The sequence below is a fragment of the Ramularia collo-cygni genome (assembly GCF_900074925.1).
Source record: "Ramularia collo-cygni strain URUG2 genome assembly, contig: RCC_scaffold16, whole genome shotgun sequence".
NCBI lineage: Eukaryota > Fungi > Ascomycota > Dothideomycetes > Mycosphaerellales > Mycosphaerellaceae > Ramularia > Ramularia collo-cygni.
The window spans coordinates 667,261-693,667 of record NW_019716270.1 but is presented as its reverse complement, the minus strand read 5'-3'; the positions used below and the strand labels follow the sequence as shown (position 1 = coordinate 693,667).

The 26,407-nt window shown below is 52.4% G+C and overlaps 10 protein-coding genes; 2 read left to right on the top strand and 8 right to left on the bottom strand.

The window, feature by feature from the left end:
* Positions 1-432: 432 nt before the first annotated feature.
* On the bottom strand, positions 433-1,413 carry RCC_09147 (uncharacterized protein; the record flags this gene model as incomplete). The annotated part of the gene is made up of 1 exon (XM_023774389.1): positions 433-1,413. The coding sequence occupies one exon, from the start codon at positions 1,411-1,413 to the stop codon at positions 433-435; it is 981 nt and encodes a 326-aa protein (XP_023630157.1).
* A 656-nt stretch (positions 1,414-2,069) lies between these two features.
* Positions 2,070-6,933, bottom strand: RCC_09146 (uncharacterized protein; the record flags this gene model as incomplete). XM_023774388.1 has 2 exons in its annotated part: positions 2,070-2,315; positions 2,383-6,933. The coding sequence occupies 2 exons, from the start codon at positions 6,931-6,933 to the stop codon at positions 2,070-2,072; spliced, it is 4,797 nt and encodes a 1,598-aa protein (XP_023630156.1).
* A 1,303-nt stretch (positions 6,934-8,236) lies between these two features.
* RCC_09145 (uncharacterized protein) lies at positions 8,237-9,455 on the bottom strand (the record flags this gene model as incomplete). XM_023774387.1 has 2 exons in its annotated part: positions 8,237-8,276; positions 8,332-9,455. The coding sequence occupies 2 exons, from the start codon at positions 9,453-9,455 to the stop codon at positions 8,237-8,239; spliced, it is 1,164 nt and encodes a 387-aa protein (XP_023630155.1).
* A 257-nt stretch (positions 9,456-9,712) lies between these two features.
* On the bottom strand, positions 9,713-10,693 carry RCC_09144 (related to PML1 Subunit of the RES complex, which is required for nuclear retention of unspliced pre-mRNAs; the record flags this gene model as incomplete). The annotated part of the gene is made up of 1 exon (XM_023774386.1): positions 9,713-10,693. The coding sequence occupies one exon, from the start codon at positions 10,691-10,693 to the stop codon at positions 9,713-9,715; it is 981 nt and encodes a 326-aa protein (XP_023630154.1).
* Positions 10,694-11,495: 802 nt separating this feature from the next.
* RCC_09143 (uncharacterized protein) lies at positions 11,496-14,130 on the top strand (the record flags this gene model as incomplete). XM_023774385.1 has 2 exons in its annotated part: positions 11,496-11,636; positions 11,686-14,130. 2 exons carry the CDS (start codon positions 11,496-11,498, stop codon positions 14,128-14,130), a joined length of 2,586 nt encoding a protein of 861 aa, XP_023630153.1.
* A 175-nt stretch (positions 14,131-14,305) lies between these two features.
* Positions 14,306-16,350, bottom strand: RCC_09142 (uncharacterized protein; the record flags this gene model as incomplete). XM_023774384.1 has 3 exons in its annotated part: positions 14,306-15,469; positions 15,532-16,215; positions 16,333-16,350. The coding sequence occupies 3 exons, from the start codon at positions 16,348-16,350 to the stop codon at positions 14,306-14,308; spliced, it is 1,866 nt and encodes a 621-aa protein (XP_023630152.1).
* A 1,036-nt stretch (positions 16,351-17,386) lies between these two features.
* Positions 17,387-17,980, bottom strand: RCC_09141 (uncharacterized protein; the record flags this gene model as incomplete). XM_023774383.1 has 2 exons in its annotated part: positions 17,387-17,785; positions 17,840-17,980. 2 exons carry the CDS (start codon positions 17,978-17,980, stop codon positions 17,387-17,389), a joined length of 540 nt encoding a protein of 179 aa, XP_023630151.1.
* A 325-nt stretch (positions 17,981-18,305) lies between these two features.
* Positions 18,306-20,119, bottom strand: RCC_09140 (related to CBS-domain protein Sds23p; the record flags this gene model as incomplete). XM_023774382.1 has 3 exons in its annotated part: positions 18,306-18,883; positions 18,932-19,040; positions 19,088-20,119. The coding sequence occupies 3 exons, from the start codon at positions 20,117-20,119 to the stop codon at positions 18,306-18,308; spliced, it is 1,719 nt and encodes a 572-aa protein (XP_023630150.1).
* A 1,093-nt stretch (positions 20,120-21,212) lies between these two features.
* On the top strand, positions 21,213-21,926 carry RCC_09139 (uncharacterized protein; the record flags this gene model as incomplete). The annotated part of the gene is made up of 1 exon (XM_023774381.1): positions 21,213-21,926. The coding sequence occupies one exon, from the start codon at positions 21,213-21,215 to the stop codon at positions 21,924-21,926; it is 714 nt and encodes a 237-aa protein (XP_023630149.1).
* Positions 21,927-23,267: 1,341 nt separating this feature from the next.
* Positions 23,268-26,131, bottom strand: RCC_09138 (uncharacterized protein; the record flags this gene model as incomplete). XM_023774380.1 has 7 exons in its annotated part: positions 23,268-23,727; positions 23,831-23,974; positions 24,056-24,101; positions 24,162-24,198; positions 24,250-25,406; positions 25,458-25,610; positions 25,735-26,131. The coding sequence occupies 7 exons, from the start codon at positions 26,129-26,131 to the stop codon at positions 23,268-23,270; spliced, it is 2,394 nt and encodes a 797-aa protein (XP_023630148.1).
* Between the last annotated feature and the right edge of the window lie 276 nt (positions 26,132-26,407).

The window sequence follows — 26,407 nt, the reverse complement described above, 5'->3', positions numbered from 1 at the left end:
ATAGTACATCCAATGGTCTTGGAAGTCATTCTCCACAAGGTATCTCAAAGTCCACTTTCGTGCATATTTTGCAGGAATCGATTTCGCGTCCAACGTATGAGCGCCAGGGTGCTCGAGGAGACTTCATGGATTTCAAAATCCTGCGACGCAAAGAGATGCTATTCGTTCAAGTCTTGCCCATACCTGTGGCTTAAATCCCAGTCGCGTTGTTCAGTGCAATTTGATCCGGAAATAAACTCTCATCTCGAAGTCGTTGCAGCAAGTCAATAGAATTCATATTTCATAATAAAGCCGTCTCAAAGCCATACCAATCATAACTCATCTTCATCTTCAAAACAGACCGGACGTATAAATAAATCACATCGACTTCCGCCCACGCCACAGCATTCTGTAATCTGCCATCACAACCCTTGTCCTATGCCCCAATCCTGACTAACCCTCTCCCTCAAATCTCACTCGCCTCCCACGCATTTCCTCCCTCTCTCCACCTGAAGACCCCCCCTCCGTACCCCTTCTCCTCTCTCTCCTCCGATCCCTTGCCTCTCTCGCCTCCCGATTCTTCCATCCTTCGACTTGCATCCTCCGCTTTTGACTCCTGGCCCAAGCCATCGCAGCCGTAGGTCGGAATCCCACCCCATTGATCCCTTCCCCATCATCATCCGGACTCGTCGGATCGAGTTCGTGGCCTGTAATCTCATTGTCCTGCCATGTCAAACTGGAGAGATTGACGTGTGGAAGTGAGGGCGCGAAAGTTGAGGATTCTTTCAGGGAGATTGTTGTTGCCAATGACGATGGTGCCCGAGGAGTTGGTGGAGGAGGAGAAGGCATTCTTTTATGATGCAACAAAGAAGAGGATGTTCGTCCAGTATCTGTCATCCCAAAAGACTTCCTCAACGCTTGAAGGTCCGTAGGCGAAGCAGGTGGTGACGAAGAAGCCAAGATCGATGGTGCTGACGATACGCCCATTTCCTCTCCATCAACCTGCGGAGTCTCTCCAATCTCCAACATCCCATTCGCGTTCCCACTCTCCGGAATCTCCCTCTCCGGTTCTCGCCGCTGCAAAGGCGTCACCACCTCACTTCTCCCCACAGCATCCCGCTTCACCCTCTTCCTCGGTGACTGCGAAGATACTCCCTGCTGATGAATTTCCAAATCCTCCAATTTGGCAGCGACTTTGGTCCTCGGACTATTCTCACCGCCATGTCTCAACAGAGCATCCGGACCACCACTCCCAAAGCCCGTTTCAACTCTCAATCCACTTCCAGGAAGTTCCTCAATCCTTTTCCGCTTCGGTGATGAGTTTGGAGAAGAATATTCCTGGCCTGGAGCTGGAGGCGGACTAACAGAAGCAGAATCTTGCCTAGGTGACCGGTGGGATTTATAAGGTGGATTTCTGTAGGAGCCGAGAATCATGTCGCTCCGTCGCGCGCTCCTTTTTGGTAGATGATGTTCTTCTTTCCTTTCTCGGAGCGTCGGTTCTTTCTCCCTCGCTCGCTTGTTTGATGTGGTTCAGTGAAATGTCTTCCGGAAGGGTGATGTTGGTTATTGCCGAATGTTGATGTTGATGTTATTGAGGGACGTGAGGTTACAGCGGCGGCGGCAGCTTCGATGGAATTGCGGGGCTGATCAAGAACGGGACGGACAGGAAACTGGAGTACGAGACAAGACAAACCTACTTGCACAAACCTCACAAATCAGGACACGTTGACGAATCACCTATCTTGCCTGCTGAGCAGCTCACGTGGGAGCAAGTCAGGTGGAAACTCATCACATGGTAAGGTACTTGATCCAAGACCTCGAGGCGAGTAAAGATCCAAACGCCAACCATCTGTGTTCGTCACCATCTCTGTATGTATATTACAAAACCATATTCCCTGGAAATGATCGCCGCCGCTCGGGTATACACGATCAATCATCTCTCATATCACCCAGTTTCTTGCCATTCAAAAGCCTTCAACGCTCTTCGCGCGGCTACCCAAACATCAGAACCCAAAGCCAATCATACAGGACATTGTCATCTCTTTCATTCAAGCCATCTCCTCCAAATCTAGTCATCAAACCACCGCACACTATCCAGAGGTGTAAATAACCCGTGGTAGCACTTTTGCGATCAAGTTGCCCTCGTCGTCGTCCTTAACAACAGGCGAGAGCGGTCTCCCCTCACTCTTCCTCGCATAAAGCGCCTCCTTGGCCGCATTCGCGGCTGTCAAACTATCTATATACGTCCTGAACTTTATAGTCTCGCGGAGCAAATAATCAGATTTGCGCTGCCAGTTGGCCATGGCTTTAACAYGGTTCGGGTGGCGCGGGGAAAACTGTCATCGAAACCACGTTAGTAATTGTCTCCAAAAGTCGCGCACTCCCAAGAAGAGTGTGACTTACAGCAAGTTCAATAGCATGCTTCAACTCCTGATGAGTCTGCAACTCGGCTTCACTCTCCGCAACATAGGCAGTAAGCTGCCTCAACTGATCAACCTCCAACAACTGACTAGCCATCATCGACTGACTAGGAGGCTGCCATTCAAGAATGTGAGCCTTGTCACCGGGGAGTTTGGACTTCATACTCCCAAACCCAGTGTCAAAGCTACCTCTGATGGAAGATTGTAGGCTCCCTCTAGCACGCTCAGTGGACAAACTAGGTGTGTGGCCCATCGGGCGGTTCTGCGTTGAGATTGGCGGGGAGCTTGGAGTTTCTGCGCGCTCCAGCAAAGCGGGATTGATGATCTTTTCGGACCAGCCATATTCAACGTTGGAGACACCACCCGACAGTGGCTCTTTGCTCAGACGAGCAGACCAGTAGTTGGCAGCAGTGATGAACTCCTCGGCGATGTCCGGAGTACCGACTTGAAACAGATGGACAGCTCCAGAAGGTAGACTCAACGCCCATACATGTGGTCTAGTCTTGCTATATCCAGGCGGTGGCAGTGTTGAGGCGATAGTCTGTCGGAGGACAAACACGTCCAATTGCTCGGCATTCTCCATCCAATCACCACCGCCGACTCGGGCACCAGTGACGCTGGCAGCCTTGCCGCTCTTGTAGAAAGGCTTCCTCGCCGATGATTGTGATTTGGTGGAAGTGTTAAAGGCAAAGAGGGTAAGCTTGCCTTTGCTGACGACGGCAAAGCAGTCGTTCCAGCTTCTTTCCTTGGCTTTTCGAGATGGAGTTTCCAGGTGATGCTTGTGCTTGACCAAGCCTTCTTTCGCCCACGGCGCACCTTCCAGTGCTAGACTTTCATCCTCCAAGAGTCCGCCTGGAATGGAAATGTTTTCCATATCTCCAGTACTTGTGTTCTCCTCCCGGATGATGGCTTCGGAAAGAGCGTTGGCAAATCCAATCGAGTGCTTGAAAGGATCCGCGTACCCAAGACTAGCAACCGAAGCAGAAGTAAGCGTTTTGTTAAATGAATACTTGCTGCTCTGCGCAGGTGACCAGAAACCACTCGCATCATCGAAGCTCGTTCTCGACGACCCAATCGTGCTGGCGGGGTAGATCTTTGGTCGAGGTCGATTATTTCGAGCTTGCCATCCCATGGTCATGGATCGCATTCCACCTTTGGAGCGGTACGACATGGTATCCGAAGGAGCCTTGCTGATGATGGATCCCGACCGCCTCACACTACCGGCCAGATCCACGACCGACAAGTTGCGGTTGGTTCCCAGCGGAAGATCTGTTACGATAGCGCCATGCAGAGGAAGAGGATCGGCTTTGATAGATGTGAAGAAGTGCTTCAACACAGTCTCAACTTCCGCTTCCCAAGCTCGCATGGTGCCCATCCAAGGGTTGTTCACGAGCATGTTGGATGCGTTGAAAGTCGCAGAGTCTGGCGCATCGGAATCATTCCGCAAGACGCCTGGTCTGATTGACAGTCGTTTGACGTTGGTATTGACCGCGGCCAGTGTGCTCGGCTCGATGCCAAACGAATCTGGGCGCTCCGACGATATGTCAGACATCGGCGACATTGGCGATGGTATAGGTGAAGGCGAAGGCATGGGCGAGTTCGAATCACTCCACGGCATTGGAGGCCGTATATTCTGCGTTGTGTGCGGGCGCAAGGTATCATCAAAGGCGTTTGGCGCAGCATCGCTGACGACGCGCTTGATCGTTGGCAGTGTGTTTTTGACATATGCGCTGCGTGACATCTTCTCTCCGATATCAGCCAGATGCAGGTCGGTGTTGAGGAGGATCAGCGAGTAGCAAATGCAGTGAATCACATCTTGCGCCTTGAAGCCATGGTTGGGATTGCACTCGCACCATCGTGACGACAGCGCCGTGATGATCCGATCAAACTGTTGTGTCTCACCCCTCAACACCAACTTATTGCAGAGCATTCTCAGCGAAGTGAGAATGTTCATCCCAGAGAAGTCGAAGAGTTGCATGTACGCTTCCAATGTCCTGGCGCTCAGCAGGTTTCTCTCGCCCATCCAGGCGGCGGCCTCTGCCTTGACAACATCCTCTTCATCTCCCTCAAAGATCTTGCGAGCGCGCGCTCTGTATTCGGCTCCATCATCGACCAACATTGTGGGAATCTTCACCATGGAAGAATTGCTCGTCTCTCTTGATAAGATGTTCCCACCATCGACCTGCACGACGGGAAGCGTCAGACCATTAGCAGCGGGGTCGGCAGCTGGAGGATCGATTGAATCGCTGGAGATGATCGGAGTGGTCGCGGCGCTCTGCCACGGCGAGATCTTCGCATCGACGCTCTTCTGTATGCACTCCTCTGATGTCGTCGGTCGAAGTAACAGGCGTTCGGACTTCTTCGAAACCGGTCGCGGAACAGGCGCGGCTTGCGATACCACACCCCATGGCTCGTCGTTTAATTCCAAGCTAACATTGGTCCCGGCGCTGAAATCTCTCATATCCTGTCCCGCGTCACCAACTGGACTGCTCTCGAGGGATGCGATTATTCGATCACCAGTACTGGGGCGACTACCAAAATCGGCATGTCTCGCGTCTGCGGGGAAGATGGTGGAAATGGGGGAGACTTTGACGCGAGCGTTGGCTTGGTCTTGAAGGGTCCCGACCGAAGTTTGACTGCTGGGATCTTGGATGTAACCATTGACGTCGCCTGATTGGGCTTTTGATGTTTCAGCAGAGTTTGGCCTCCGCTTTTTGAGTTTCATCTTTGGTACTGGGCTGACTTCGGGGTCCGATATCTGCGCCATGGATTGTTCACGGGAAAGTGGATGACGCAGGTTGAGCGATGAATCTGCTGGTGGGGTGTATCCGGAGTGGAAAAGATTCAGGTCTTCGGAATTCTCAGTATTTGTACTGCTTGTCTGTCGGGTCACTTCTTCTTGCTGTGTTGTTGTAGGGGTCAACTGAGACTCCTGTGTTAGGAACGGATCCATTACTTTTCGCAGACTGCTAATCGACGGGCTGGGTTCCGCGATTTTGTTACTGGGAACCAAGTTGACACTGACATTGGCTTTCGGAGGGAGCGGTAGCGGTGGCGGTGCAATGGAGTCCGACGCCGACTTCTTTCTTCGTCGGAAGAAGGAGGAGGGCTTCTTGTTCAAGCTAGGTGGAGGATGCGAGGCCATAGCAGGTGCTGTTTGCTTCGTCTCGTTCTTGACCTGGGTGCCCGCRGAGGCTTGCGATGTGGAACGGATCGTTGCATCAGGCATGTCACCAGGATGTTGCACGACTTGTTTGGACATGGGCCGCTCTACTGGGCTCGACACAGCGCGAGAAGAGGCGCCGCCAAAAACTCGTTTGAAGAAGCCAGGCTTATCACGAGCAGGAGACGGCTCTCGTCTCCGGGTCACGTCTGGGCTTGGCGCAGCGTAGGTTTGCACGGAAACGGGATGATCGTTCGCGGAACCACGCATGCTGCTGGTCCGAACAAAATCCGCCGCCTGGTTCCTGATGTCCTGCGGTATCAGGGAACTTTGCGTGCTGTTAGCCGATCGCAGATCCGTCTGCGTTGTAACTTTCCGAATGGTACCGGATTTGGACAGTGGTTGGGACTTTGACGGTTGGTTGACGTAGACCGGCCCAGTTCCGTTTGGGTTCTCCATTTTGCGAGGACCTGCTGCGACTATCGGCTCGGGTGCCGCATCGGCGTCGAGGACTGCATCGTACGTGCTGTGCACAGAGGGGACCGGACGGCCGCGTGTCAACACTGACGTGCCATCCGCGTTCAGGTGCAGGCTGTCCATGCTCGCAGATTTCCCATTCCAAGCAGCTCTGCTGCCCTCAAGCGCAGAGCCAAAGGCTTGCTGTATGCTGCTCTTGTCCTCCCGGCGAATGTCTGGAGGGTTGTAGGACTCGCTCTGTGCCTCGGGGATGCCATTGACTCTTCCGTTTCCATTCGCTCTTCGTGCCGTATGAAGGGAGAAGTTCGTGCTGCTGTTACTGCGTCGTCCCTTGGGAGTCGCTGAAAAATCGCTCCCTGGTGATGCTGTGTAGTCCGAAGCCGATGAAGAGTGCGTATGCCCGCGCGGACGCCCCGTTCCAGACATGGTGAAGGCGCTCGTCGTCAGTGAATTGAGGAAGCGGTGGCGGTCGTCGTCCTGCGCATCCCCCTCGCTTTCCCCTCGTGCAATGTTGTCCAGGGAGAAGAGAAGATTGTCGACGACAGAGTCGCGTGTGTTTGAGTTCCAGCTCAGGCCATGCGAATGGCGTGGATTGTCGGACTCGTCCTCCTCAGTCACTTGTTCGACACGCCTCTGTTTGCCTTTTGCGCCGCGAGCGTGTCGTGGCGGTGGTGTGCGCGGAGGGCTGTCTGTTCCAGTCCCTGGTCCAGCTGCCGATGCAGCTCCCGCGCGAGTTCGTTGTCCAGTCATGCCGTTCGAGGGCGGGCTGTTGCTTGCACCTGCATTATTCTGAAAGCCTCGCGAGGACGAGCGCGCGCTGGGGATTATCCGCGGGCTATCGTTTAGTGGAGGTGCATTAGTAGTGCCGAGAGAGTGTCGGAGTGGAGAGTCCATCGTTTGATCGTTTGCTGGCCTCCAGGCTAATGCTCGTGTCAGGGACACACGGCACAGACGAGCAGGAAGAAGTCTGCAGGAGAGGCGTTGCAAAGGTTAACAACACATCTCCTCTCGCGCTCGCCCAAACAATTCAATGGCAAGTCATGCACGAAGGGTAGACGAGGCACGCGTATCGTCGACACAGTGTTCAGGGGTTTCTAGACGACTTCCAGCGCAGAAACTAATATCGAGGCACAAAGTAAAACTTGAGCTATCGATCGGCAGCAGAGCGCCACCGACGATGTTTAAGTGAGGAGCGAGAAGACATGTCCTCTGGAACACATACATCCTGCCATTGGCAGGCACACTGCACAAACGTGCATGCAGCCATCTTTGATTGCAAGTGGTCGTCTGGGATTCTTAGAGGGGGCACCATATCTAAGCATCTCTAGCTTACCACCGACCCACGACGACGGAGATACCGAAAAAGTCCTGCCGAGCTCTCCGTTTCGGATCCCTTTCCGAGTCCCGTCCACTCGCGGCCTGCAGGTCTAAAACAGCATGCGGTAGCTTGCGTCTCGAGCCAGTCATTTCTCCGAGCGACCTCTTCGCTGTGTGCAGAATTTGGTTGAAGATGCATTAGCTTATTATGCATACTGCAAGGGACGATAAAGCAAATATGGTGGTCCCAGGTGTAAAATGGCTGCAAAGGAACAGTCGCATCGGCGCGACCTCCACGACGGAGGCTGGGCATGCGGACGGTTCGCGAAAACGAATCGCGATAGATCTCTGTGGAAGATACCGATGAGTCTGGCGATGACTTGCGTACGCTGGGATCTATGATCGCAGAAAATATGCGCGAGTCAGCCTCTCGGGAGTTGACTGATGGTCATCAGGGTACTATACAGCTCCACTGGAGGTGCTGATCCACCGTGGATGACTCAAACGAGTAGACATGTAGGCTGTATGCACCGTGTCGACCTTGTGGATCCACGAGCTCGGTAGGAGGTCGTGGCCGTATCCACAACTTACAACCATACCCAACATCTCTCACCGTTGCAACGTCCCGCAGTTCCAACGTCGTCGCCCGTTGCACGTGGCACGTCTGCCATTCACATCGTGGCGGGCAGCAAATATCCGGATTCTCGTCTTACATCCCAACATCCCGTTAGCACAAAYATGTCCCGTCAGAAAAGTCCGTTGGCTGAAAATCGTCCAACCTTGACGTGACTCCTCAACGGTAGGAGCCGTGTGTTGTTTCGAATGCAATAAGTTGAGACTGCTATAGTTACATGTGTAGCAAGTTCTGTACAGTCCGCGATTATCTATCAGCTGGGAGTTTGGTCTTCCACGCGTTGGGTCTGTAATGGTTGATTAGCTTTCAGATTCAACTGTACCCAGTCACGCATTGCTAACCGTCTGAACAGCATGATGAACATGGCGAATCCTTTGCCTGCATCCTCTTTCTGCCTCTTCAGCCACCAGGATAGTTCATTGCTCAAGGTCTCCTCGCGCTTTCCGAGTACATCTATTCCACGCTCCTCACAGGCAATCTTCAATTCGTCGACATCCAGCTTCTGCACCCCTCCATCACGAAGAAGGAGTTTGTCATCGCTTGTGAGGTACGCAAGGTGCTTCGAGACGGCCCGGCGAAGCAGGAAAGAGGGCGGAGGGAGTTGTACACGATCCCACATGCGGTTGTGAAGATTGAGTGACGAGGACAGATGGTAGAGCTGGTCGTCACGAAACTTTTTCAACATCCATACCGCGTAGTTCCGTTGWGTCAGAGGCCATTCTGCACGAGCCAGTCCAGTCGGTGTGTCTTCCTGAGGATCCGGCATTTCTTTCTTGGAAGGCTCACTGATTCCTCGTCGGAAGCTCACACGCCTGCGATCCTCTGCTTTGGCTCTCATTCCCCGTATCTGTTTGGGAATGCGACATGTCCCAGGTACTGCGCCTGGGATGAACGGCACCAATAACGGCAGCCATTCGCCAAACAAACAGACCAGCAATCCGAATAGAGGCAGTTTTCCAATATCATAGCTGTTGCGCGCCAGCAACTGAAACTCTGATCTGTTCAGCAGTGCAAGCTTCCTCTCCGTAGACACGCTCTYGAAGCTAGCTGCGCCTGCATCTTTCGTGACCCGCTCTTGGAGCGCTTTGGATGCCCGACGATTATTCCAAACAGCCTTAATTCCCACCCAGTAGAAACTGCCGTATGCTCTTCCAGTTCGAAAATAATACAGCGCAATGTTCTCACTCCCCTTGGTTGGGAGGTTCAGCGGCGGTGGTAGGGTACTTTTCGGCGGATTGACTGGATCAATCTTGCGCAAGCCTCCAATTTCCACCAATGCTGCCTTTTCCGGCCGTTTGAGATCTTCTTCCTGTTGGGGTGTTCTGCCGTGGTTGGAGGACTGCTGTCGGATGTGCTGGGCGAAGCCAGCTCTCCGCAAAGCGAGCAACGGGGTGCCGGCAAGTCGGTAGGTGTGGATTCTCGAGACAGCRTACGAGCAGCTGCTCGTCCACTTGCTTATTGTCATTGCATTGGAGATGATGAAAATGGGGGATTTGATTTCAGACGGGGATTGATGATGCGAAACAAACGTCTCGGGGAAATCGCTCAAGTCAACTGCCAGTCAAAAAAAGAGATCGTCATCGTGGATTTTCAGGCACAACGTCTGCGTGGCCAACGTAGCGTGAACATGTTGTAAATCGCTCAGAAGGATAACTAATGCCAACACAAGCACATTAAAGTGTGAAGGAGATCAAAATACTTGCATCATCAATGTTCTCTTGTCTACTTGTCTGCCACTGGCAACATCATGACATACTCTCTCTCGCTGTCCCCGAACCCGAGAACATCCTGATCTACTAGCTCAACATATCGGCTTGCCTCAATTTTCTTCCCATTCAGTGTGGTTCCCTTCGTGCTCTCTAGATCAATGAGGTATGGCTTCACCTTGCTAGTCCTATCACCATACTCATTGGTGGATGTCATGTGCCGAAACTGAATTACCGCATGCTGTTTTGAAATGCTCGGATGCTCGAGCAGAAGATCGGTAATTTTGGGATCGCGGCCCATCAACCATACGCTCCGCTGGTGCAGATATATCGTATCAAGCAGATCCTTCTTCTTGAAAATGTACATCCGCCACTGGTCCCTGGAAGATGGCTTGCGTCCTTCGGGCGGCTCGTGATATTTCAACACAGTCGTAGTCCCTGCAACGGTATTTGCTTCCTTTGCAAGAAGACCGGTGGGTTTGAAATTGGGCTTCTGCTTCTCAGGCGGCGGTGCCTCTCCCGGAGCGACCTCACCTCTGAAGGAGTCATTTTGCGACGGTAAGGCTGCACGAGATCTCTGTACTGGCGCCTTTGCTGGTGATTTTGATCTACTACGCGACCTTTCTCTTCGCTTTTTAGCAGGCGGAGATCTCGACCGGTGCCGGCGTGAAAGCTCTCCATGGTCTCGCGGTTGGGAGCGGTCTCTGTGTTTTCGTCTACGCCTGTCCTCGTCGGCGGATCTATCTGCCGACCGATCTCGTCGATCCCTTCGATGTGTTGTTCGACGATGTGATGGTTCTTCATCAGAACCGGCCGCGTGGGATTTCCGGTTTCGTCGCTGATCAGCATAGCCGTCTCTGGAATTTGAACGTGGCCTGCGTTCCTGACGATCTCGAGACCGAGATGTGTCTCGCCGTCTCCTCGATGATTCTGGCCGGCGAGAGTCCACGTCGGAGCCATCGCTGTGATTTTCTCGCCTGGGTGGTTTCGAGTCCATATTTTCCGATTGCAGATGCTTGGATGGGTCTGAAGCCAATACCATGGATCGAGTTCTTGATGTTCTGCCTGGTAAAGGTGTAGATGATTTCGGGATGGTTTTGAATAAGGGTGGTTGTTGTTATTGGAAGCGAGAAGAAATTGCCCGCGCCGGTAAAACTTTGATCCTGGTCACCATTTCCTGTTGAAGCTCCTGTCCTCTGCCTTATTTCCTACAACAACATCGCAAATCAAGTGCTTCGCCATCCCTCATTTGTCCACGCCGGCGGACAGCTCCTCTGGCACACTCGTCACGTCTCGACGGGGTCCGATAGGAATTTACCAGGGCTTTTGAAAACACACATATGACAAAACGAGATCCTCCTGGCTCAGCGCCTAATTCTCACCACCATTGGTCCCGTATGTTCTCTGCAGCCACGTCTCGACTGCCGCATCTCCACGTTTCATCATGCCTATTCTAAGCTGGCCATGTGGATATGATCCGCCCGTTTATGCTAGTGTAGCCGCAAGCGATCGTGAGGGAACGCTCTGTCACGTCAAGAGTTCTGCACCGCCAGTCAGGTGGTCCTGTTAGCATGCCGCCGCGCATGAGCTGGCAGAGTAAGATGAAGGGTGGACATACCAGCGCTTATGCATAGTCGGCAATACCCGACCGAATCCTTGATATCTCAGTCCCAAGACCATGGAGCGTCTTCATCATCCTAGTTCCCGTCCGCGAGGACTTTGTTAACATTTCATTCACCTTATCGATCTTGCGCATTCTGGCATGTAAGACACCGTGTTCCATTGGTGTTCGGCTGAGCATGTCTACAAAGTTCCTTACATGGTCCAAAGGACAATCGTATTCGAGCAAGGTGGACAGGAAATATGCGTCGTCTGGAACAGTCCCGATCCCAATCGAATACATCTCTATCAAAGGAGTGGACTACGGACGGAGCGATAAGGTAGAGCCCTTCCCCTGATACGATGCGTTCCTGCTGACGACCGCGATAGCGATCAAGTAAAATGAAGCGGAAGCCGATTCCGCTCGAATTCGAAAAGCCAGAGCATAGCAATACGAACTCTTTCGCCCTTCATGATGCCGCTATCAGATCTGCAACGACCCTTATGGCTGTCATGAACGACGTTCTCAAGAGTCCACACCTCAACGCACACTTTCTCTCGCAGCAATCTGGCGAGGCTCAACCCGTACGAGGCAGACCGCGCTCCCATACAGCACCTCCAACGCCTTTGTCTGAGGCGCCTGGTATAGAGCCAGTTGAATTGGAAGGATCTCTTCCCGTGTGGCCAAAGCCTTTTTATGGTGCTCGCTCATCCATGGACATTACGGCATCATCGAGGCACGGATCCACGGGTCGCTCGATGGAGCGCTCACACAGTAGCCCACAGAATTCCTCATACACCTTCCATAATGGCAATCGACAGCCAACACTCGTTGCCACCCGTAATGCAATAGATGTACGCGCAGTGGTGGCCCAGGCTCAGCACGCGAGACATAGTAGTACTTCTGCAAGCGAACGAKACACAACTTGTGGACCATCTTCATTAGCGCCGGAGAGCACAGAATCTTGCGCTACATCAGACATCGGTCACGGGCCTTATTATGAGGAGTCTAAGTTTCCCGACGCTTGTGCCACTGCTCTTGATGGTAGAGAGAGCACCGAAATTCGCCCATCCGTGCAGCCGATCAGCAAGACATGGCAAGGCCAGTCCCTTCTACGATCCGATTCAAACGCCCTACTGCACCAAATCTCCACAGTGCGCAGATCGCACGAGGCCCATGTCTCCTCTTTGAAGGAATCACATGATCGTGAAGTCGACTCACACAGAGCGTACATTGCTTTCTTGGAAAGCTGCTCAGTGAATCTCTCTGCAGAGCGGAGACCATCCAAGCAAGGCCTGACCTTGGACACTTCCCACATCAATGGCAAAGCTTACGGATCTCTGGATGTAAGCGCTTCAACATCGCTGCAGTCTCTCGAATCGACGTTGGACGTACAAAGGAGAACGTCAATCGAATCCGCAAACGCAGAAGCTGAAGCCTTGAAACGAAAGCTCAGCTTGTGCCGTAAGACGCAATCAGAGATTGGCGACATTCGACGTGAGCGCGATCATTTCAGGGACACGAATGAGAAAAGCGAACGTCGAATTGCACAGCTCAAGGACATTGTACGGAAGAGCAAAGATGCTGAAAAGGCGATGATGAACAAAGTACAGAGTCTGGAGGCTGCCTTACTGGCAGCGAATGTCCAGCGAATCGATGTGCTGGAGGGCTATCATGAGGCTTGCGAGCAGATACGCGGCCTCCATGACAGAAACTTGGTCATGATCAAGAAATTGGGCGAGGTAGTAAGACACTCAAAGCCTGCAAATTCGCCTGACCATGTTACTCCAGCCCATGGTGCGGCCGAGACAATCGGTGACGCATCTGCCGATCTGGAAACACTTGCTCGGCAGGTAGAGGACTTGCAGCAACTCCTCYCCGAGAGAGATGCTTGTATCCGGGAGCTCGAGTTGGAACGCAGGACCAACGTTTCAAAAGTCGAAATGTGCAGGATAAAGAAGCAACTAGCTGACACAGAGGCCGTTCGCGTTCAGTACAATACGCTGCTACACGCTGAGCTTCGACGACAGTCTAAGATGGCTACTTTGAACATCCATGCTGGGACACCCCAGGYAGAAGAAGAAGCATCAGCTACTATAGCCGAGAAGCTGAAATCCAAGCCGGGAAGCGAGAACCCAGAGAAGAGGTGCGAGTTCCTCGAGAAAGAACTCAGGCACTGTGTTTCGGAGATCATACTGTATAAATTGGATGTTCGAGGATACAGGCGTGACCTCAAGGCCGCGAACGCCAACATCAAGACCTTGCAGTCTAACCGGCCCAATCGTCCCGGTACACCGGACAGTATGGAGACACACCCGCTCAAAGAGAAGTCTGCGACGCCGCAGAGAAGACCTCGAGCCACGTCTGGCTTAGGCATCTCTCTGTACCAATCTAGAACGCCCACGAGGTCACCAGCGAATTGCTTGTCGACACCGCAACAACAACGCCGAACAATAGCGAGCCTGCCCTCCAACAACAATACACCTCTTGAGCTTGACAAGAAATTACCCAACCCGCCATCTGCGTCTAGGGATCCAAGCCCGAACCTTGCGTTAGCACCGCCGGTCGCCAATCTGAATCGAGCAGAGACTCTGAGATCCTTGTCGGAATCTATCATCTCTTCATATGCGAACCGAGCGACACCTGAGCAAGAAAACGGTCACATGCCACCTCTCTCCCGAGGCCGCAGCGCAGAAGCCACTCGAAAAAGCGGTCTGCGGACCGACCCCTACGCAGCGATTGATGCTATTGCTGTTCCGATCGCGAGATATACCCCCGACATGTTGAAGACCCCTTTCATGCCGATGGCAGCGAAGGGAAACGTGAAGGTATGAGCATTGAAAAACAAGATGTACTGTTTGAGATTGGAATGTCAATTTACCCTTATGATGTTTATCCTTATGACCATGCTTTTATTGTGTTCCATTCTTGTACTCTTCCTCCTAAGTTGCTCTTCTCAGCAGCCGACGACCACCTCTTCCAATTGCATGTCCTCTCTCTTTCGTAATTTCAGCTACCGCTTCCTCTTCGAACCCTCTCCTCTCGAATCCAGCCTTGAACGTCGTCAGTATGATCAAAAATCCTAAAAACATAACCCAGAGACTGATTCGCGAAATCATCAAGCTTCCGGCCCTCGGACGATAACTCTTGATTGGCTTTGATGTGCCACTCTCTTGCCGCCGCGTAGATCTTCAACATGTCGGCAAAAGTGAAGCTGGACAAGTCCTCGGGAGCTTGAATGTTCATGATCATTTCGAGACTTATTGGGCGGCCACTACCTCGGTTGGAAGCTGGCTGGCCATTGTACCAGGCCGCAGGCCTCTTCACATCCTGATCGCTGGCGTCATCCATGGTCAGATCGACAATGTCGGCAAAAGCCGTCGCGGTCGACGGCTGGATAGGTGAAAGTATCTCCGTAGGACGTGGCTGCGGTCGTGGCGTGCAGCCGTACAAATCATCTTGGCAGCTGGCGTTGCCCAATTCGTCTTCGGAGGTGTCCTGTTCCAACGACATCGCAGTATCAGGATCACCAGTCGTTGGCTCAGACTCCTGTGGGATACGGACGACCTCCAAAAGCGGCGAATCTACTCTCGTGTCCTTTTCCACCGGAATCACCACTGTACCAGACATGGCCAACTGCACCGCAGCCTTCGCATCATCCACAAACAAGAGCCAAGGCTGGGTATCGTACCAGGAACGTCGCTCATTGATAGCCTGCTGGATAGCAAGAGCCGCGATGTCTGGTCTTCTAGCGGTGAAATCCGCAAGCTGGGACATCTGTTCTAGCAAAGTAGTCGGCCAGTCCCTGGGCTCGAGGGGAGTTTGATTCTTATCGCGGGATCTTGGCCACAAAGACCTACCGATGACTTCGGCCATGGACTTTCTCCATTTACTTTCGCAGTGATTGATCAAGTCGCAGCGTTGCTTTCGAGTATCCTCCTTCAGGAGCACGAAACGCTTGCCTTTGATCGTCGTTGGGTGCTTGCCGTCCTCATCGATTTGTCCTCCCTTGGGCTTCTTAGGCGTCTCTCGTCTGATCTCGCTCGAATGACGTTTCCTAGGAGGAGGTGAGGGCTGTTGTTGCATCCTCCCTGGTCGATCGACTACCTTTTGAGCACTGCTGACCACCTCGGGTTGTGAGGTGACTTCTGGATCGGGACAGAAGTCGGGGTCCTACAATAAGCAAACGTCAGCTCATCTGCTTGCCAGGTCGCTTCGTCAAAAAGGGTACAAACCTGTTCGTCACGCCTTGCATTCACTCTCTCAACATCGTCCGCATACCATTGCGTCAGCCCTGCTGGCGTCTCCGCTGGTGTCGGCGCTTGGATTTCTTGTGGCTGCTGCGACGCTCGGCTGGAATTGGCCCGGATAAACAAGCTTTGTTCCACGTCCTCATCAACCATTCCAGTATCTTGTGACACGCCTCCAGGAGCCGCACCAATGCTTCCAGATTGGGTAGCAGAGGATTCGACGGTCCTAGACGACTGCCTCCCTAGAGTGTCATCATCGGTAGATTCATCACCAGAGCTAACATCATCATAGAATGGTCCTCTTTGTTGGATATTCGTGGAATGTACCGTATCCGGCGACTTAGGCCGCGGTTCTACTTCAGCTACATCTAGTCGCCGCTGCTGAGACAGAGCCGTTGTCATGTCCGCAGCAGGAGCTCTTTGTTGACTGGCAAGATCTTCAGCAGCCTGCAAAGGAGTAAGGCTGCTTTGAGAGAACAGGGTTGCTAAAGAAGTTGTGACCTCGGAGACACCAGCATCAGGCGCAGTTATAGCCTTGGGAGTTAAGTCTAAGGATGGCTTGCGAGCAACTTCAGCAGMGGGCTTTTGTATAGAATTGCCAGGAGCTATGATACGACGTTTGCTGCGTTTGCGTGTGAGACTTTGAACAAACGCAGGATTGTCTCTGTGCTATTTGTTGGTCAGTACATGTAAGAGCGGTCAGACTCCGTAGTGGACGGCGAGTATGGAGGATGATAGGCCATGACGCTAGTATAAATGTAAATGAAGCTTGGTGGTATAACGAACCTGATCTAGTACAGGCATCCTTAGAAGAATTCTTACTACTCTCGTAGTACTTTATTTTAATTTAAGCGGGATTTAAAAGGTTGCGAAGAAGATGAGGAAGTAGAAACAAGTTGAACCGAACGACTTACTGCTTTTTATATGCGGAAGAGATAATTAGGAAGCAAGGGACAATAAACGACTAATTATTATATGCCCTCCTCAAACTCTAAGTTTTAGTCTAGTCTTCATCCAGGCTAGCAGTCATGCAAGATACAGCTAAGCTCTATCTATAACCAATGATATAGCTATTACAAGAGCGAATTACATGGAAATAACCAGATCAATTGGCTGCTTCTCCTGCRGGCTATCTCGCACTATCGAAAGAATGCAGGATTTTGTTCTCGTCGTGTGACCTTTACGCAGGGATTGATGCAGTAATTATAATATTTGGAAGGTAGCTCGCTTTTTGAAACTCTTTTCATGCCAATAGGCATTCTCTATAGGCATGTGGGGATCCACACCTCGTCTGCCATCAGCATCTCCACGCCTGCGCCGCCTATCAAGATGAGTCACAAAAACTTCTTAACGACCATCAGATCTTGATGTTGAGCGGTTAGAACTCTTTGCATCGGGGATCTTCCACGATCACGGAGTTCTCTCCAGTGTAAAGTAGAGATGGCCGTGCATTGGCAGCAAGCTGAGCCTTACGCGAGACTGTGGCGAATACAGGCCTCTGTGTAACAAGGAAAACTTCCGATGCGAAGGGATGCTGTGATGATCAAAATGCTACAAGTCGTTCGTTCATTCTTGTACGCTCTGCACATCTGTGTTCGCATCGTTTTCATACAACTCGACATCATGCCACGTCGAATTGAAATTTGGTTCCAGCTAACATGAGTTGCTGATGAATCATTTTGTGACTGGTACATCTGGCTATGAGAGATGATTCCCGAGTGCCTTCGCTCGCCCTTTCGTAGCGCACGCAATCATACCAGTGAACCCACAGCGCGGTCGTATGTGACACGCCATGTTGACTCATTCATGTCCTTCGACAGGAAGACCTTCAAAGACAGCCTCAAATCACCCGAATTCCACGAGCCTTGTCGACACGGTCCTGAGCACCTTCGGCAGGTCCCTGGGAATCCGCGTGCTCGCCTTGATGGGGTTCCTCGCCGCCGCCTGCCTTCTTCATCGACTTCTGAGCCAAATCCACCAACACCTTGACCTTGTATGCCTCCGCCACCTTCAAGACACTCGTGTGAAACTCGAGATCCTTGTCGAATTTCATCGTCACGGCCGCGTCCTTGCCGTACTTGTCCGGATAGTAATTGCCGTGGTAGAAGAAGTGCACCATGGCCGCCACCGCGACATCCTCGCCCTCGATGGTGATCGAGTGGTGCTGTGCCTTGTTGTTCCAGAATGTTATGGCGTTGATGATTTTGGCGACAAGTGTAGTCGGCTCCCAGTCTGCCTTCTGTCAAACAGTCAGCTTCCTCGTTCATCTCTTATTCACATAGCTCGCACTTACTCTGAGCGCCGCACATGTGTCGAAGAGAACTGGCGATTGAGGGCAGACTACAACCTGGTGGACGTAGTGCTCGGTGCCGCCTTTGCTGAGAAGGGTCAGGTCAACCCTGCCGTGCGAATTGTGTTCCCGACCGTCCTCCATGATGAGAAGTTTGTTGTTGTTGAGGACACAGAGAGAAGTCGCGACAAGTTTCTTATAAATGAGGTGAGGTGAGGAAGGACCCGTGGACCATTCACTCGAAGCAGCAAACAATTTACACCACCAGCGCCAGCGCTACCTTACATTCGAAACAGTCAAACGTGTCTGCTGTGACCAGCTCCTACCCCACGACTGTCATGTACCTACAAAAATGCAACAATTGCTGAAAGGCTATACTCTACCTCGTCGGTCATCCTCTTCATCCTCAGTCAGCTTCCAAGCCGCACGGGATGGTCATCACGTCCCACGCACCAGGCGCACGGGACCATCACCGGCCACTTGCACTAGCACTAGAATTGCCACGGTCACGGCTGCTGCTAGCACTCCTTCCCATTTCAGCCCGGCCGAGTTCCACGCTCTGCCTAAGCGCCTCAATACTAGGCCGCATGCTTTCCATACTTGGACGYACGCTCGAGCTACTGGACTGCCTACGACGGCGACGAGTTTCCTCCGGATCGCCAGGAGACAGACCACTTGCACGAGCAAAGAGGTTGAGGATGTCGGTGAGAGACACGACGCCCGACAAWCTTCCACTCATGCCTGTACCGGGCAGCGTGCCTGCTGGAACTGCCACACTGGCATTGCTACCCTCATTGGGAGCATGACGGATAGAAGCTAGCCCGTTGTCTGTACTACCATGTCGGTTCGGGGTTGTGATAGGGGTCTGATGTTGGAAGGTGGCGCTGTTGGATGGGCTGAATGGTGGCGAGACGTGGTGCAGGCCAGGAGAAGGCGGGACACTCGAGCCGGGTGAAGGTGCGTCTACGATCCACATGCGGTGAGAGCGTGTGGCGCAGAGCTTTGCAACGGTGTGGGCAAGCGTCGAGAAGGGCGTGACATGGAAGACTAAAAGTTGTTAGCCAAATCAGGGAGCGGAGATTCGTAGAGAGATACCCGGGTAAGAATCTTTGCCATCGAGCATACCGCGCTCGGAGAGAATGACGGAGATGAAGTGCAAACAGCTAGATCCCAGGAGAGGAATCGCAGATGTGTCCGTCAACAGCTGGAGAGAATTAGCGGAAAGTTTTTGATGCATGATATGAAACTCACCCGAACATCGACGTGAGATATGTTGCCGACGACGTGTCCTTGGGCATCCAACACAGGTAGGGATGTTATGCCCTCTGCGTGCATGAGCCTCAGAGCGTCCGCCAAAGGCTTGTCTCCATTGATGGCGATCACCTCCTTGGCTCCTATTTCCAGCTCCTTCAACATTAGCGAGTATAGCCTCTCGGTAGCAGAAAAGTTTGTATGGTTGTCCCAGAAGAACCGTACCAGCCGCAGCTGGCTCAGCACGCCAACAGCCTCGCTTGTGCCCTCCTTGCAAACGACGACCCGGTGGTGTCCACCTCCGAGCACCTCCATCGCCTGCGATAATGTCGCTGTGTGTGGCAAAAACGCCGGCTCCTCCCTCGCACCAAGATGATCAGTCACATCGCGCAGAGGAATAACATCGCCGCTCCGTGCCCGATCAGCTAATTTTGCGGCAAGCTCATCTGGTTGCGATAGTCCCAAGACGAGCAGAAGATACGCATTGAGATCTGAGTAATCAAAGGTCTGTATCACTGTCTGCGTCCTGGTTGACTCCCTCACGAGAACCACATTGGGAGACCCCGATCGGATCAAGAGCTTGGTGGTGTCTTCAATGCTTGTGTCCAGCTCCACGAAGCGAACCTCGCTGGAGTCTACAATCTCATGTAGTTGGATCTTGCGCCAGTCTTTTCCCTTGAATCTTTCATCGGCCCCGTTGGGCTTATTCGTGGGACTCATGAGCAATTCCGTCAGCGCCGAGCCGGAGAACGACAGAGTTCGATGTGCTCGCGGCGAAGCTGGGTGGCGGAGATTCAAGTTGTCGGCGAAAGAAGAGCGTTTGGACACCGATGGCGATGGAGATGCGTTGGCCGTCGACGCGTCCCAGCGAGGGGTGTGCAATTGTACGTTTGATGTAGATGTGCTTATCGATTGCGGCTTGCCAGTCGATGATTTCGAAATGGAACCCGCACGCGACGAGCTTACAGATGACGATGACGCTGTGCGGAGTGGGAGGGATTGCGTTTGCTGWGGGGCGGTGGAGTTGGCCATGAGGAGCGTTCCAGGAATGAATCCGCGCTCCCAGCAGTCGAGGACCAGTGAGCAGTCGTTCCTTCTATTTGCTTTGCTTGCTCTGCTTGCTCTGCTTGTAGCTGGGCAATAGATGGGCTACCTTACAGGGCGAGGGAAATTGCAACAAACTTGGTAGAAGGCCTGGCTGGTCACTTTGGGCAGCGATATGACGATGTAAGGCGGCGAACATCGAGGAATTGCTATCTTGGTGCTACCTTGCCTCACGCTCTGTCCACCCTTGGACTCCAGCGGCGGTCCTGTCATGTGAAGGTCCCCGTCGGGGGCTGCTTGCCTCGTTAACCCCGCCGGTTGAAGGTCGGGTAAGGTAGTTCGGGAGTGCCCGCCTTGGAAGCTGAGCGCCTGCCTTCCATCGGATCGTGCAGACCATCGTTCCGCGCCGCGTCGCCCAAAAGCTATCATCGATTCACCACTGGAAGAGCACATCCATGTCCGTGTCTTCCAACTTCCGGAAGCGAAGGCAGCGGTGGTGTGTGCAAGCGGCGAAAAGTCCAGCATTCCAGCCAAAATTACGCCGCTCGCATCGCCGGGAGCATCGAAGGAAAAAAACTTCTTTCACGGCCTCTCCATCGCGGTGAATCGAGGACAAAGCGGGATCATCCCCACTTTGATACTGTAAGCAGCAGATGTGTGCCAAGTTGAGGTACGGAGTATCACGCAAGATGGTCCGTAAGCATCTCTTGTAATGAGCAATCATCTCACCTTCTTATGATCGATCGACCCCGGCATGGTCTGCATCTTTTCTTCGATGATGACCCGATAACAACCACGCACACATCCAAACACGCTTCACATGCGCAAAGCTGACAGCAAGCCTGCAACATCCYGAAACAGACCTAGCTTGCAACGCCGTAAAACTCTGATCTCTGACTCGCCTCATTCGGCAATCTCATCACGCGTTCCTTGGCGAATTACCTGCAAAACCCGAGCGGTGTACTATTACTAGGCTCGGCGATATCATCRGCGCCGGTTGAATCGAGTGACAGGCTGATTGTTTTATCTTGCAAAGAGAATCAACCTTTTCTTCCTTTACACAACACCACCATTTCGAAGAATGTCTCTCAAGGAGGCCTACCATCTGGCACACACAGCTCAATGTCGACTAAATATCGAAGCCAGCCGACCAGATCGCAACCTTCGATTTGTCGTTGGCCACCTGATGCATTATGAGTCGTTGAGACTCCGGATCGTCAAAATTGAACACGACATCCACGAGGACCGCCGCAGGAAATCGGCAAACATTGATCACACATTCCAACACAAACCTTCTGCCGGCCAAACAATACAGGAACCTTCACACTTGCAAGAAACCTACTTGGAATCCGAACTCGACGAATACGAAGAGCTCATCGACGACGAAGACGCAGGTGATGACCTATCACTATCCCGCTTCCCTTCAGGCGCATCAAGACCTCAACCGCCAGAACTCGACTCGGACGATTCCTCAGACGATGATTACGATGAAGACTTCTTGATTGATTATTCTGCGGGATCTCCAGATCATGATTGCCTGGAGCGAGCTGTCAAGGGCAAGGAGAGCGACCTGGTAGCGTCAATGTATGAAAATGTCAGGAGCTGTTCCTGTCATGAAGAATCAGATGCCCCGGCGTTTGAGAGAATGTGGGAGTTGCCGAATGGAGATTCGCATTCGAAGGACAGAGTGACCAGGGCTGTTGGACAAGTCAGCGAGCGAATACCGGAACCTCAAAAAGCGTGCACTTCGACAACAGATTTGGTCACTAGCATTCCGATCGCTGCAGTTGCGTGAGGGAGAAATTTGGAGAAATTTGGAGAAATTTGATGCGACGAGCGATGATGCATAATTTGATACGGGAGTCTGGCTGCATGGGATGAACTTACGGATACCTCACTTTTGTCACGAGTGGGATGGGAACGATGGAATGGGATGGGATAGGGTGGGATGGGATGGCGTTGGGATTTACAGAGCTATTGAGGCGCTAGGTGRGCATAGAATGTAGTGAAGCTACAACGTCTGAACAAGACAGCGAGGCACGAATGCTATGGAACTTAACGGCCTGAAAAAAGAATCTCCCACCTGCTCTTCGCGTGACCGCCTACATTTTCGTGCATGATCAACGAATCTCACAGTCCCAAGGGAGAGGAACACGCACATCCCATCTATCTCCCCGGATCATCACAATTACGGACATGTAAGCGGTGAAGCAAGAGACAGACATTACGGTAGGAGGTACATTGATACTTAGATGTATCCAGACATGTGACGTTTCCGTAAAGATCTGACATCACCCCAGCGCAGATTACAAGACGGAACCCTTATCGGTCCCATGTTTAATCAACATCCCTGCTCTGTCTGACAGGCATTGTTTTTGGTTTATCCGAGACAACCCCAGGGGGAAGATCCTGGGGATGGCGCAGTTTTGAACTTTTGATGGGTGGTAGTGGTGTCTATATCGGGTTTTTTCCCCACCGACATGAGAACTGACGTATGTTGATGAAGACTGTGGGACGCGGGGATGTGAGATTGGGTTTCGTGTTGAAGTCTGATGGGATGGGATGGGATGTGAAGGAGAAGAAGTTGGAAGTGTGGGAGATGTTTTCGAGCGGTGAAGTGGGTTTCGAGATGTTGTTGGATAGGAAGCTCAGGAGGGCCCGGTAGAATTTAAAGTGCCCTTTTCACCTCCTACAGCACTAAAAGATCTTCTGCTCTTTGCAAACAGTATGAATAAGACGTCTGGACCTCCACGAGGCTGCTTCTTTTTGTGCTCATAGCTACTCGTTAGCGAGCGATGTCGTCGATCCATCACAAGGAGAGGCAGCTTTCACCGGCCCTTGCACGTCGATGCGAGGGCTGCCAAGCTGAAGCAAGAAATGTTCCTACGGCATCATCGCAAGGAAGTGATGTTATATGCGTCGTTGTCATTATCATTGTGTACGTATTCTATTGCCTTGTCTACGTTCGTCTTAGTATTCTCGCAAACCATGAACTTTTCCGGAAGCCTGAGGCTTCGATGTGCTAGTCATCCCTCGTCAATCTCATGGTTGAACATTAGACCCGTCCCATCACGCATTCCATCTTTCATTCCACTCCGTTGTTTCCTTTAACTCAGGGGAACTCTTCCCGTGTTCATCACTCCCAACATGAGGCCTCATTATGCTTGCATCCCTTTGGCCACCCTGTCGTTCGATAGATCCATTTCGCAGTCTGCTTTGCGCATTCTTCCTTCGAACCGCAATCCGCGTTCTCGATGTTGTGATGTTTCATCGTGGGGAGAAACTTCTTGCGGCAACGCTTCTTATCGACCATCGACTCTTTGTCATTGTTAGTAGGCCCCAGGCACTGCTCCAGCTGAGCGAGCTCATGGCCAGCGTATTGGCTAAAAGATTGACCAGAATCAGCGACTTTTTTCCATTCTTCATATGCGCTAGTGTATTCATCAGCGTGTTTTTCTTTGGTCTTGAAATCAACGGTCTCAAAGCAGTAGACGGGGTTCCGACGATCATGTCTCCCGAGATTTGGCCTCCATGCTTCGTACCACTCTCGAGAACATTCTTTCGCCAACCATGTGCTGCAAGGCGCCAAGGCATACCTAGACGAATTTCAGTCAGCATGTTCAGCTCAGTCTACGAATTTGCCTATAAGGGGGCCATGGTACAGCCCTTCACGACCGTCCCCACTGATTCGAAACTCACTGTGTAGTTGTCCAGCCCCTTCGTTCAAGGTCGTCCATGTCGAATGTATCACAGCCTGTGGGGGGCGGAGTGGTTTCTGGAGGTTCTCCTTGCTCTAGTTTTGGGTGCAGGTCATCGTACTGGTATGGGATGCCATTCCAGTCCCTAAAAGTGCGAGCATTTGGTCAGCGATGGCTGAGCATAGTCTGCTGCTGCAGACAATCATTAGACATTCCGATCTCTTACCAAGCGAAATGGAGTTTGCCGCCGGGATTAGCTGGGTGCTGAGGCTCTAAGTTTCAGTTAGCTCGATCGGTTCGCCGATTAACATGATCAAATCGCCAAGACTCACTGTGGTGGAGGAGGTGGATCAGGAGTTCGGTGAGAACCTACGGCCAGATATTAGGACTGACCCTTGCGGGAGGAGATGCAATACATACCGTCGCGAACAAAACAACACCAGCAAGCACTTGGCCTATAACAGGAACGACTTGCAACGGAGCGAGAGCGGCGGCTTCTCCTGCAAAGATTGTCGCCTCTGTCGCCGCAACTGCAGCATCAACAGCTGCTCCTGCGGCAATTTCGCCCACAACTGCTCCTGCAGCAGCTTCGCCCACAGCAAGGCCCAGTCCCTCAGCGGCTGCCTCGCCCACACCAATGGCAATCCCTTCTCCGATGGCCTCGCCACCAATAGTAGCTCCAATACCTTCTCCTGCGGCCTCTAATGCCGCTTCTGCAACTGCGTCGACGATGAACGCAGAGCCTTCGATGGGGACAAGAGGAGCTGCGTTCGCGGCGGCGGCGGCGGCGGCTTCGGCGGCGGCGGCTTCGGCGGCGGCAGCTTCGGCGGCTTCTCCGGCTTCGGCGATGGCGGCTACCACCTCCTCGTCACCCATCTCCTCGAGCGTTCCCTCCAATATCTCCATCATGGTCTTTCCTTCTACTTCCATTGCTTCCTGATACAATGGTAGCTGATCTACCAGCCAATCACCGTACACCTCAGCTGCATCCCCTACATCTATTGGAACACCACGAAACATCGCTGAAAACAGTTTGACCACAGGTATGGATTCCTGGATGGTGAAATCTCCGGCTCGGACAGACAACGATACTGCTTTGATGATGACTTTTCCGACGGCATTACTTGAGAACTCTTCCACCAKCGTGGCGAGCTGTGGTAAGACCGCGCCTCTTTTCGACACTGCAGAGAGAGATGAGTTCGCAACCCATAAGGATTGTGCTACGATGAAGGGTAATGCATCTCGCGCTGAGTGACCCGATGTAGCTTTTGCCGAGGTCGTGGACGAAGCTTTGGGCGCGTCTGTAGTGACAATGGCGAGTGTCTTTCCGTCTACGGTGACGAGCGAACGATCTTGATTTGGCGGAGTTGCGGATTGTGCCCCCGAGAGAACGGATAATTTGACCCCGTCAACGGTAACAATCGAGGAGGGCGCGGAAGTGGTGGCAGTCTTGGGCTTTTGCTTCGATTTGACCTTTTCCAATACCATGGACCATGGCAGTGCAATCGGTTTTGCTGTTTCCTCGGGGAGAGGTTCCACTGTCACCGTGGGGTCTTCTGCATGGTTCATTCGAGGGGCTTCCAAGAATCAGCTTCGTTCATCCAATCGCAATACTGGTGTATACGAACGGAGTCTCCTGTTAAGCTTTGGCAAGAGGCCGAGTTTCTGCTTCTCCCTGTTGGTCAATTTCATAAGATCATGGCTTCGATCGCTGATGAAGCCATTGTCATCCGCTGACCACGCCTTTCCCAGGCCGATTCCACGATCCAAAAGAGTCTTGTCTGCGTATTGTATTAGCACATGCTATCGAAGCTGGGGTATCCTGTCTCGACGAATAATCTCCATATCGACAGCCTTGATTCGGAACATGGACAAGCCCAATGTTAGGTGGACGAGTTTACGTACTAGGATGTTGATACAGTGTCATTCGAAAGACTTTGGTCCATGCCGGTCCTCTGCCGTGATCGGGTTCGCTTGACCATTTGGCATAATCGTCGTTGTTATGGTACTTCCGTAGAAATTCGACTTCGTGCATCTGCTGTCTGGGAGTGAGAATTCCTCTTTTGCTCTTCTTGCTCGAGTGCTTGTCTTGCGAAGTCGTGCGGGTTGGCTGGTCTGTTTCAACCAAGGCAGGCGCGGTAGTCGTAGCCGTAGCACTAGTGCTAGCGACTTCCGCGACGAGCGCCTGGGTGGCATGTTGGGCTGAGAGGGCAGAGTCGGGTCGGTGTCTTCCAGGGACTGCTCCAAGTCCTGCGCCAACATGGAGTAATACGGCTGCCGCAATAAATCGGGTGAGYACCATCTTGGTGGCTTTCTTGTGAGGACTCTGGATGAGCAGGATTGTGCCAGCGGCGGAAATTATCTCGCTCAAGTATGTGGAATGCCATGACGGGCTGCTTTTCAACCGTTCGAAAATGATACGGTCATGATGTGTTCAAAGATCGTGCCCGATTGGGCTTCCAGAAGTCCCATACTTGGGATTGATAAGACCAATCTGGCATGAAAGGATAAGCAACACACAAGGAATGGTCGAATTTTCGTTCGCTCAATTCTTGGAACGAAAAAACAAGTCCGAGAG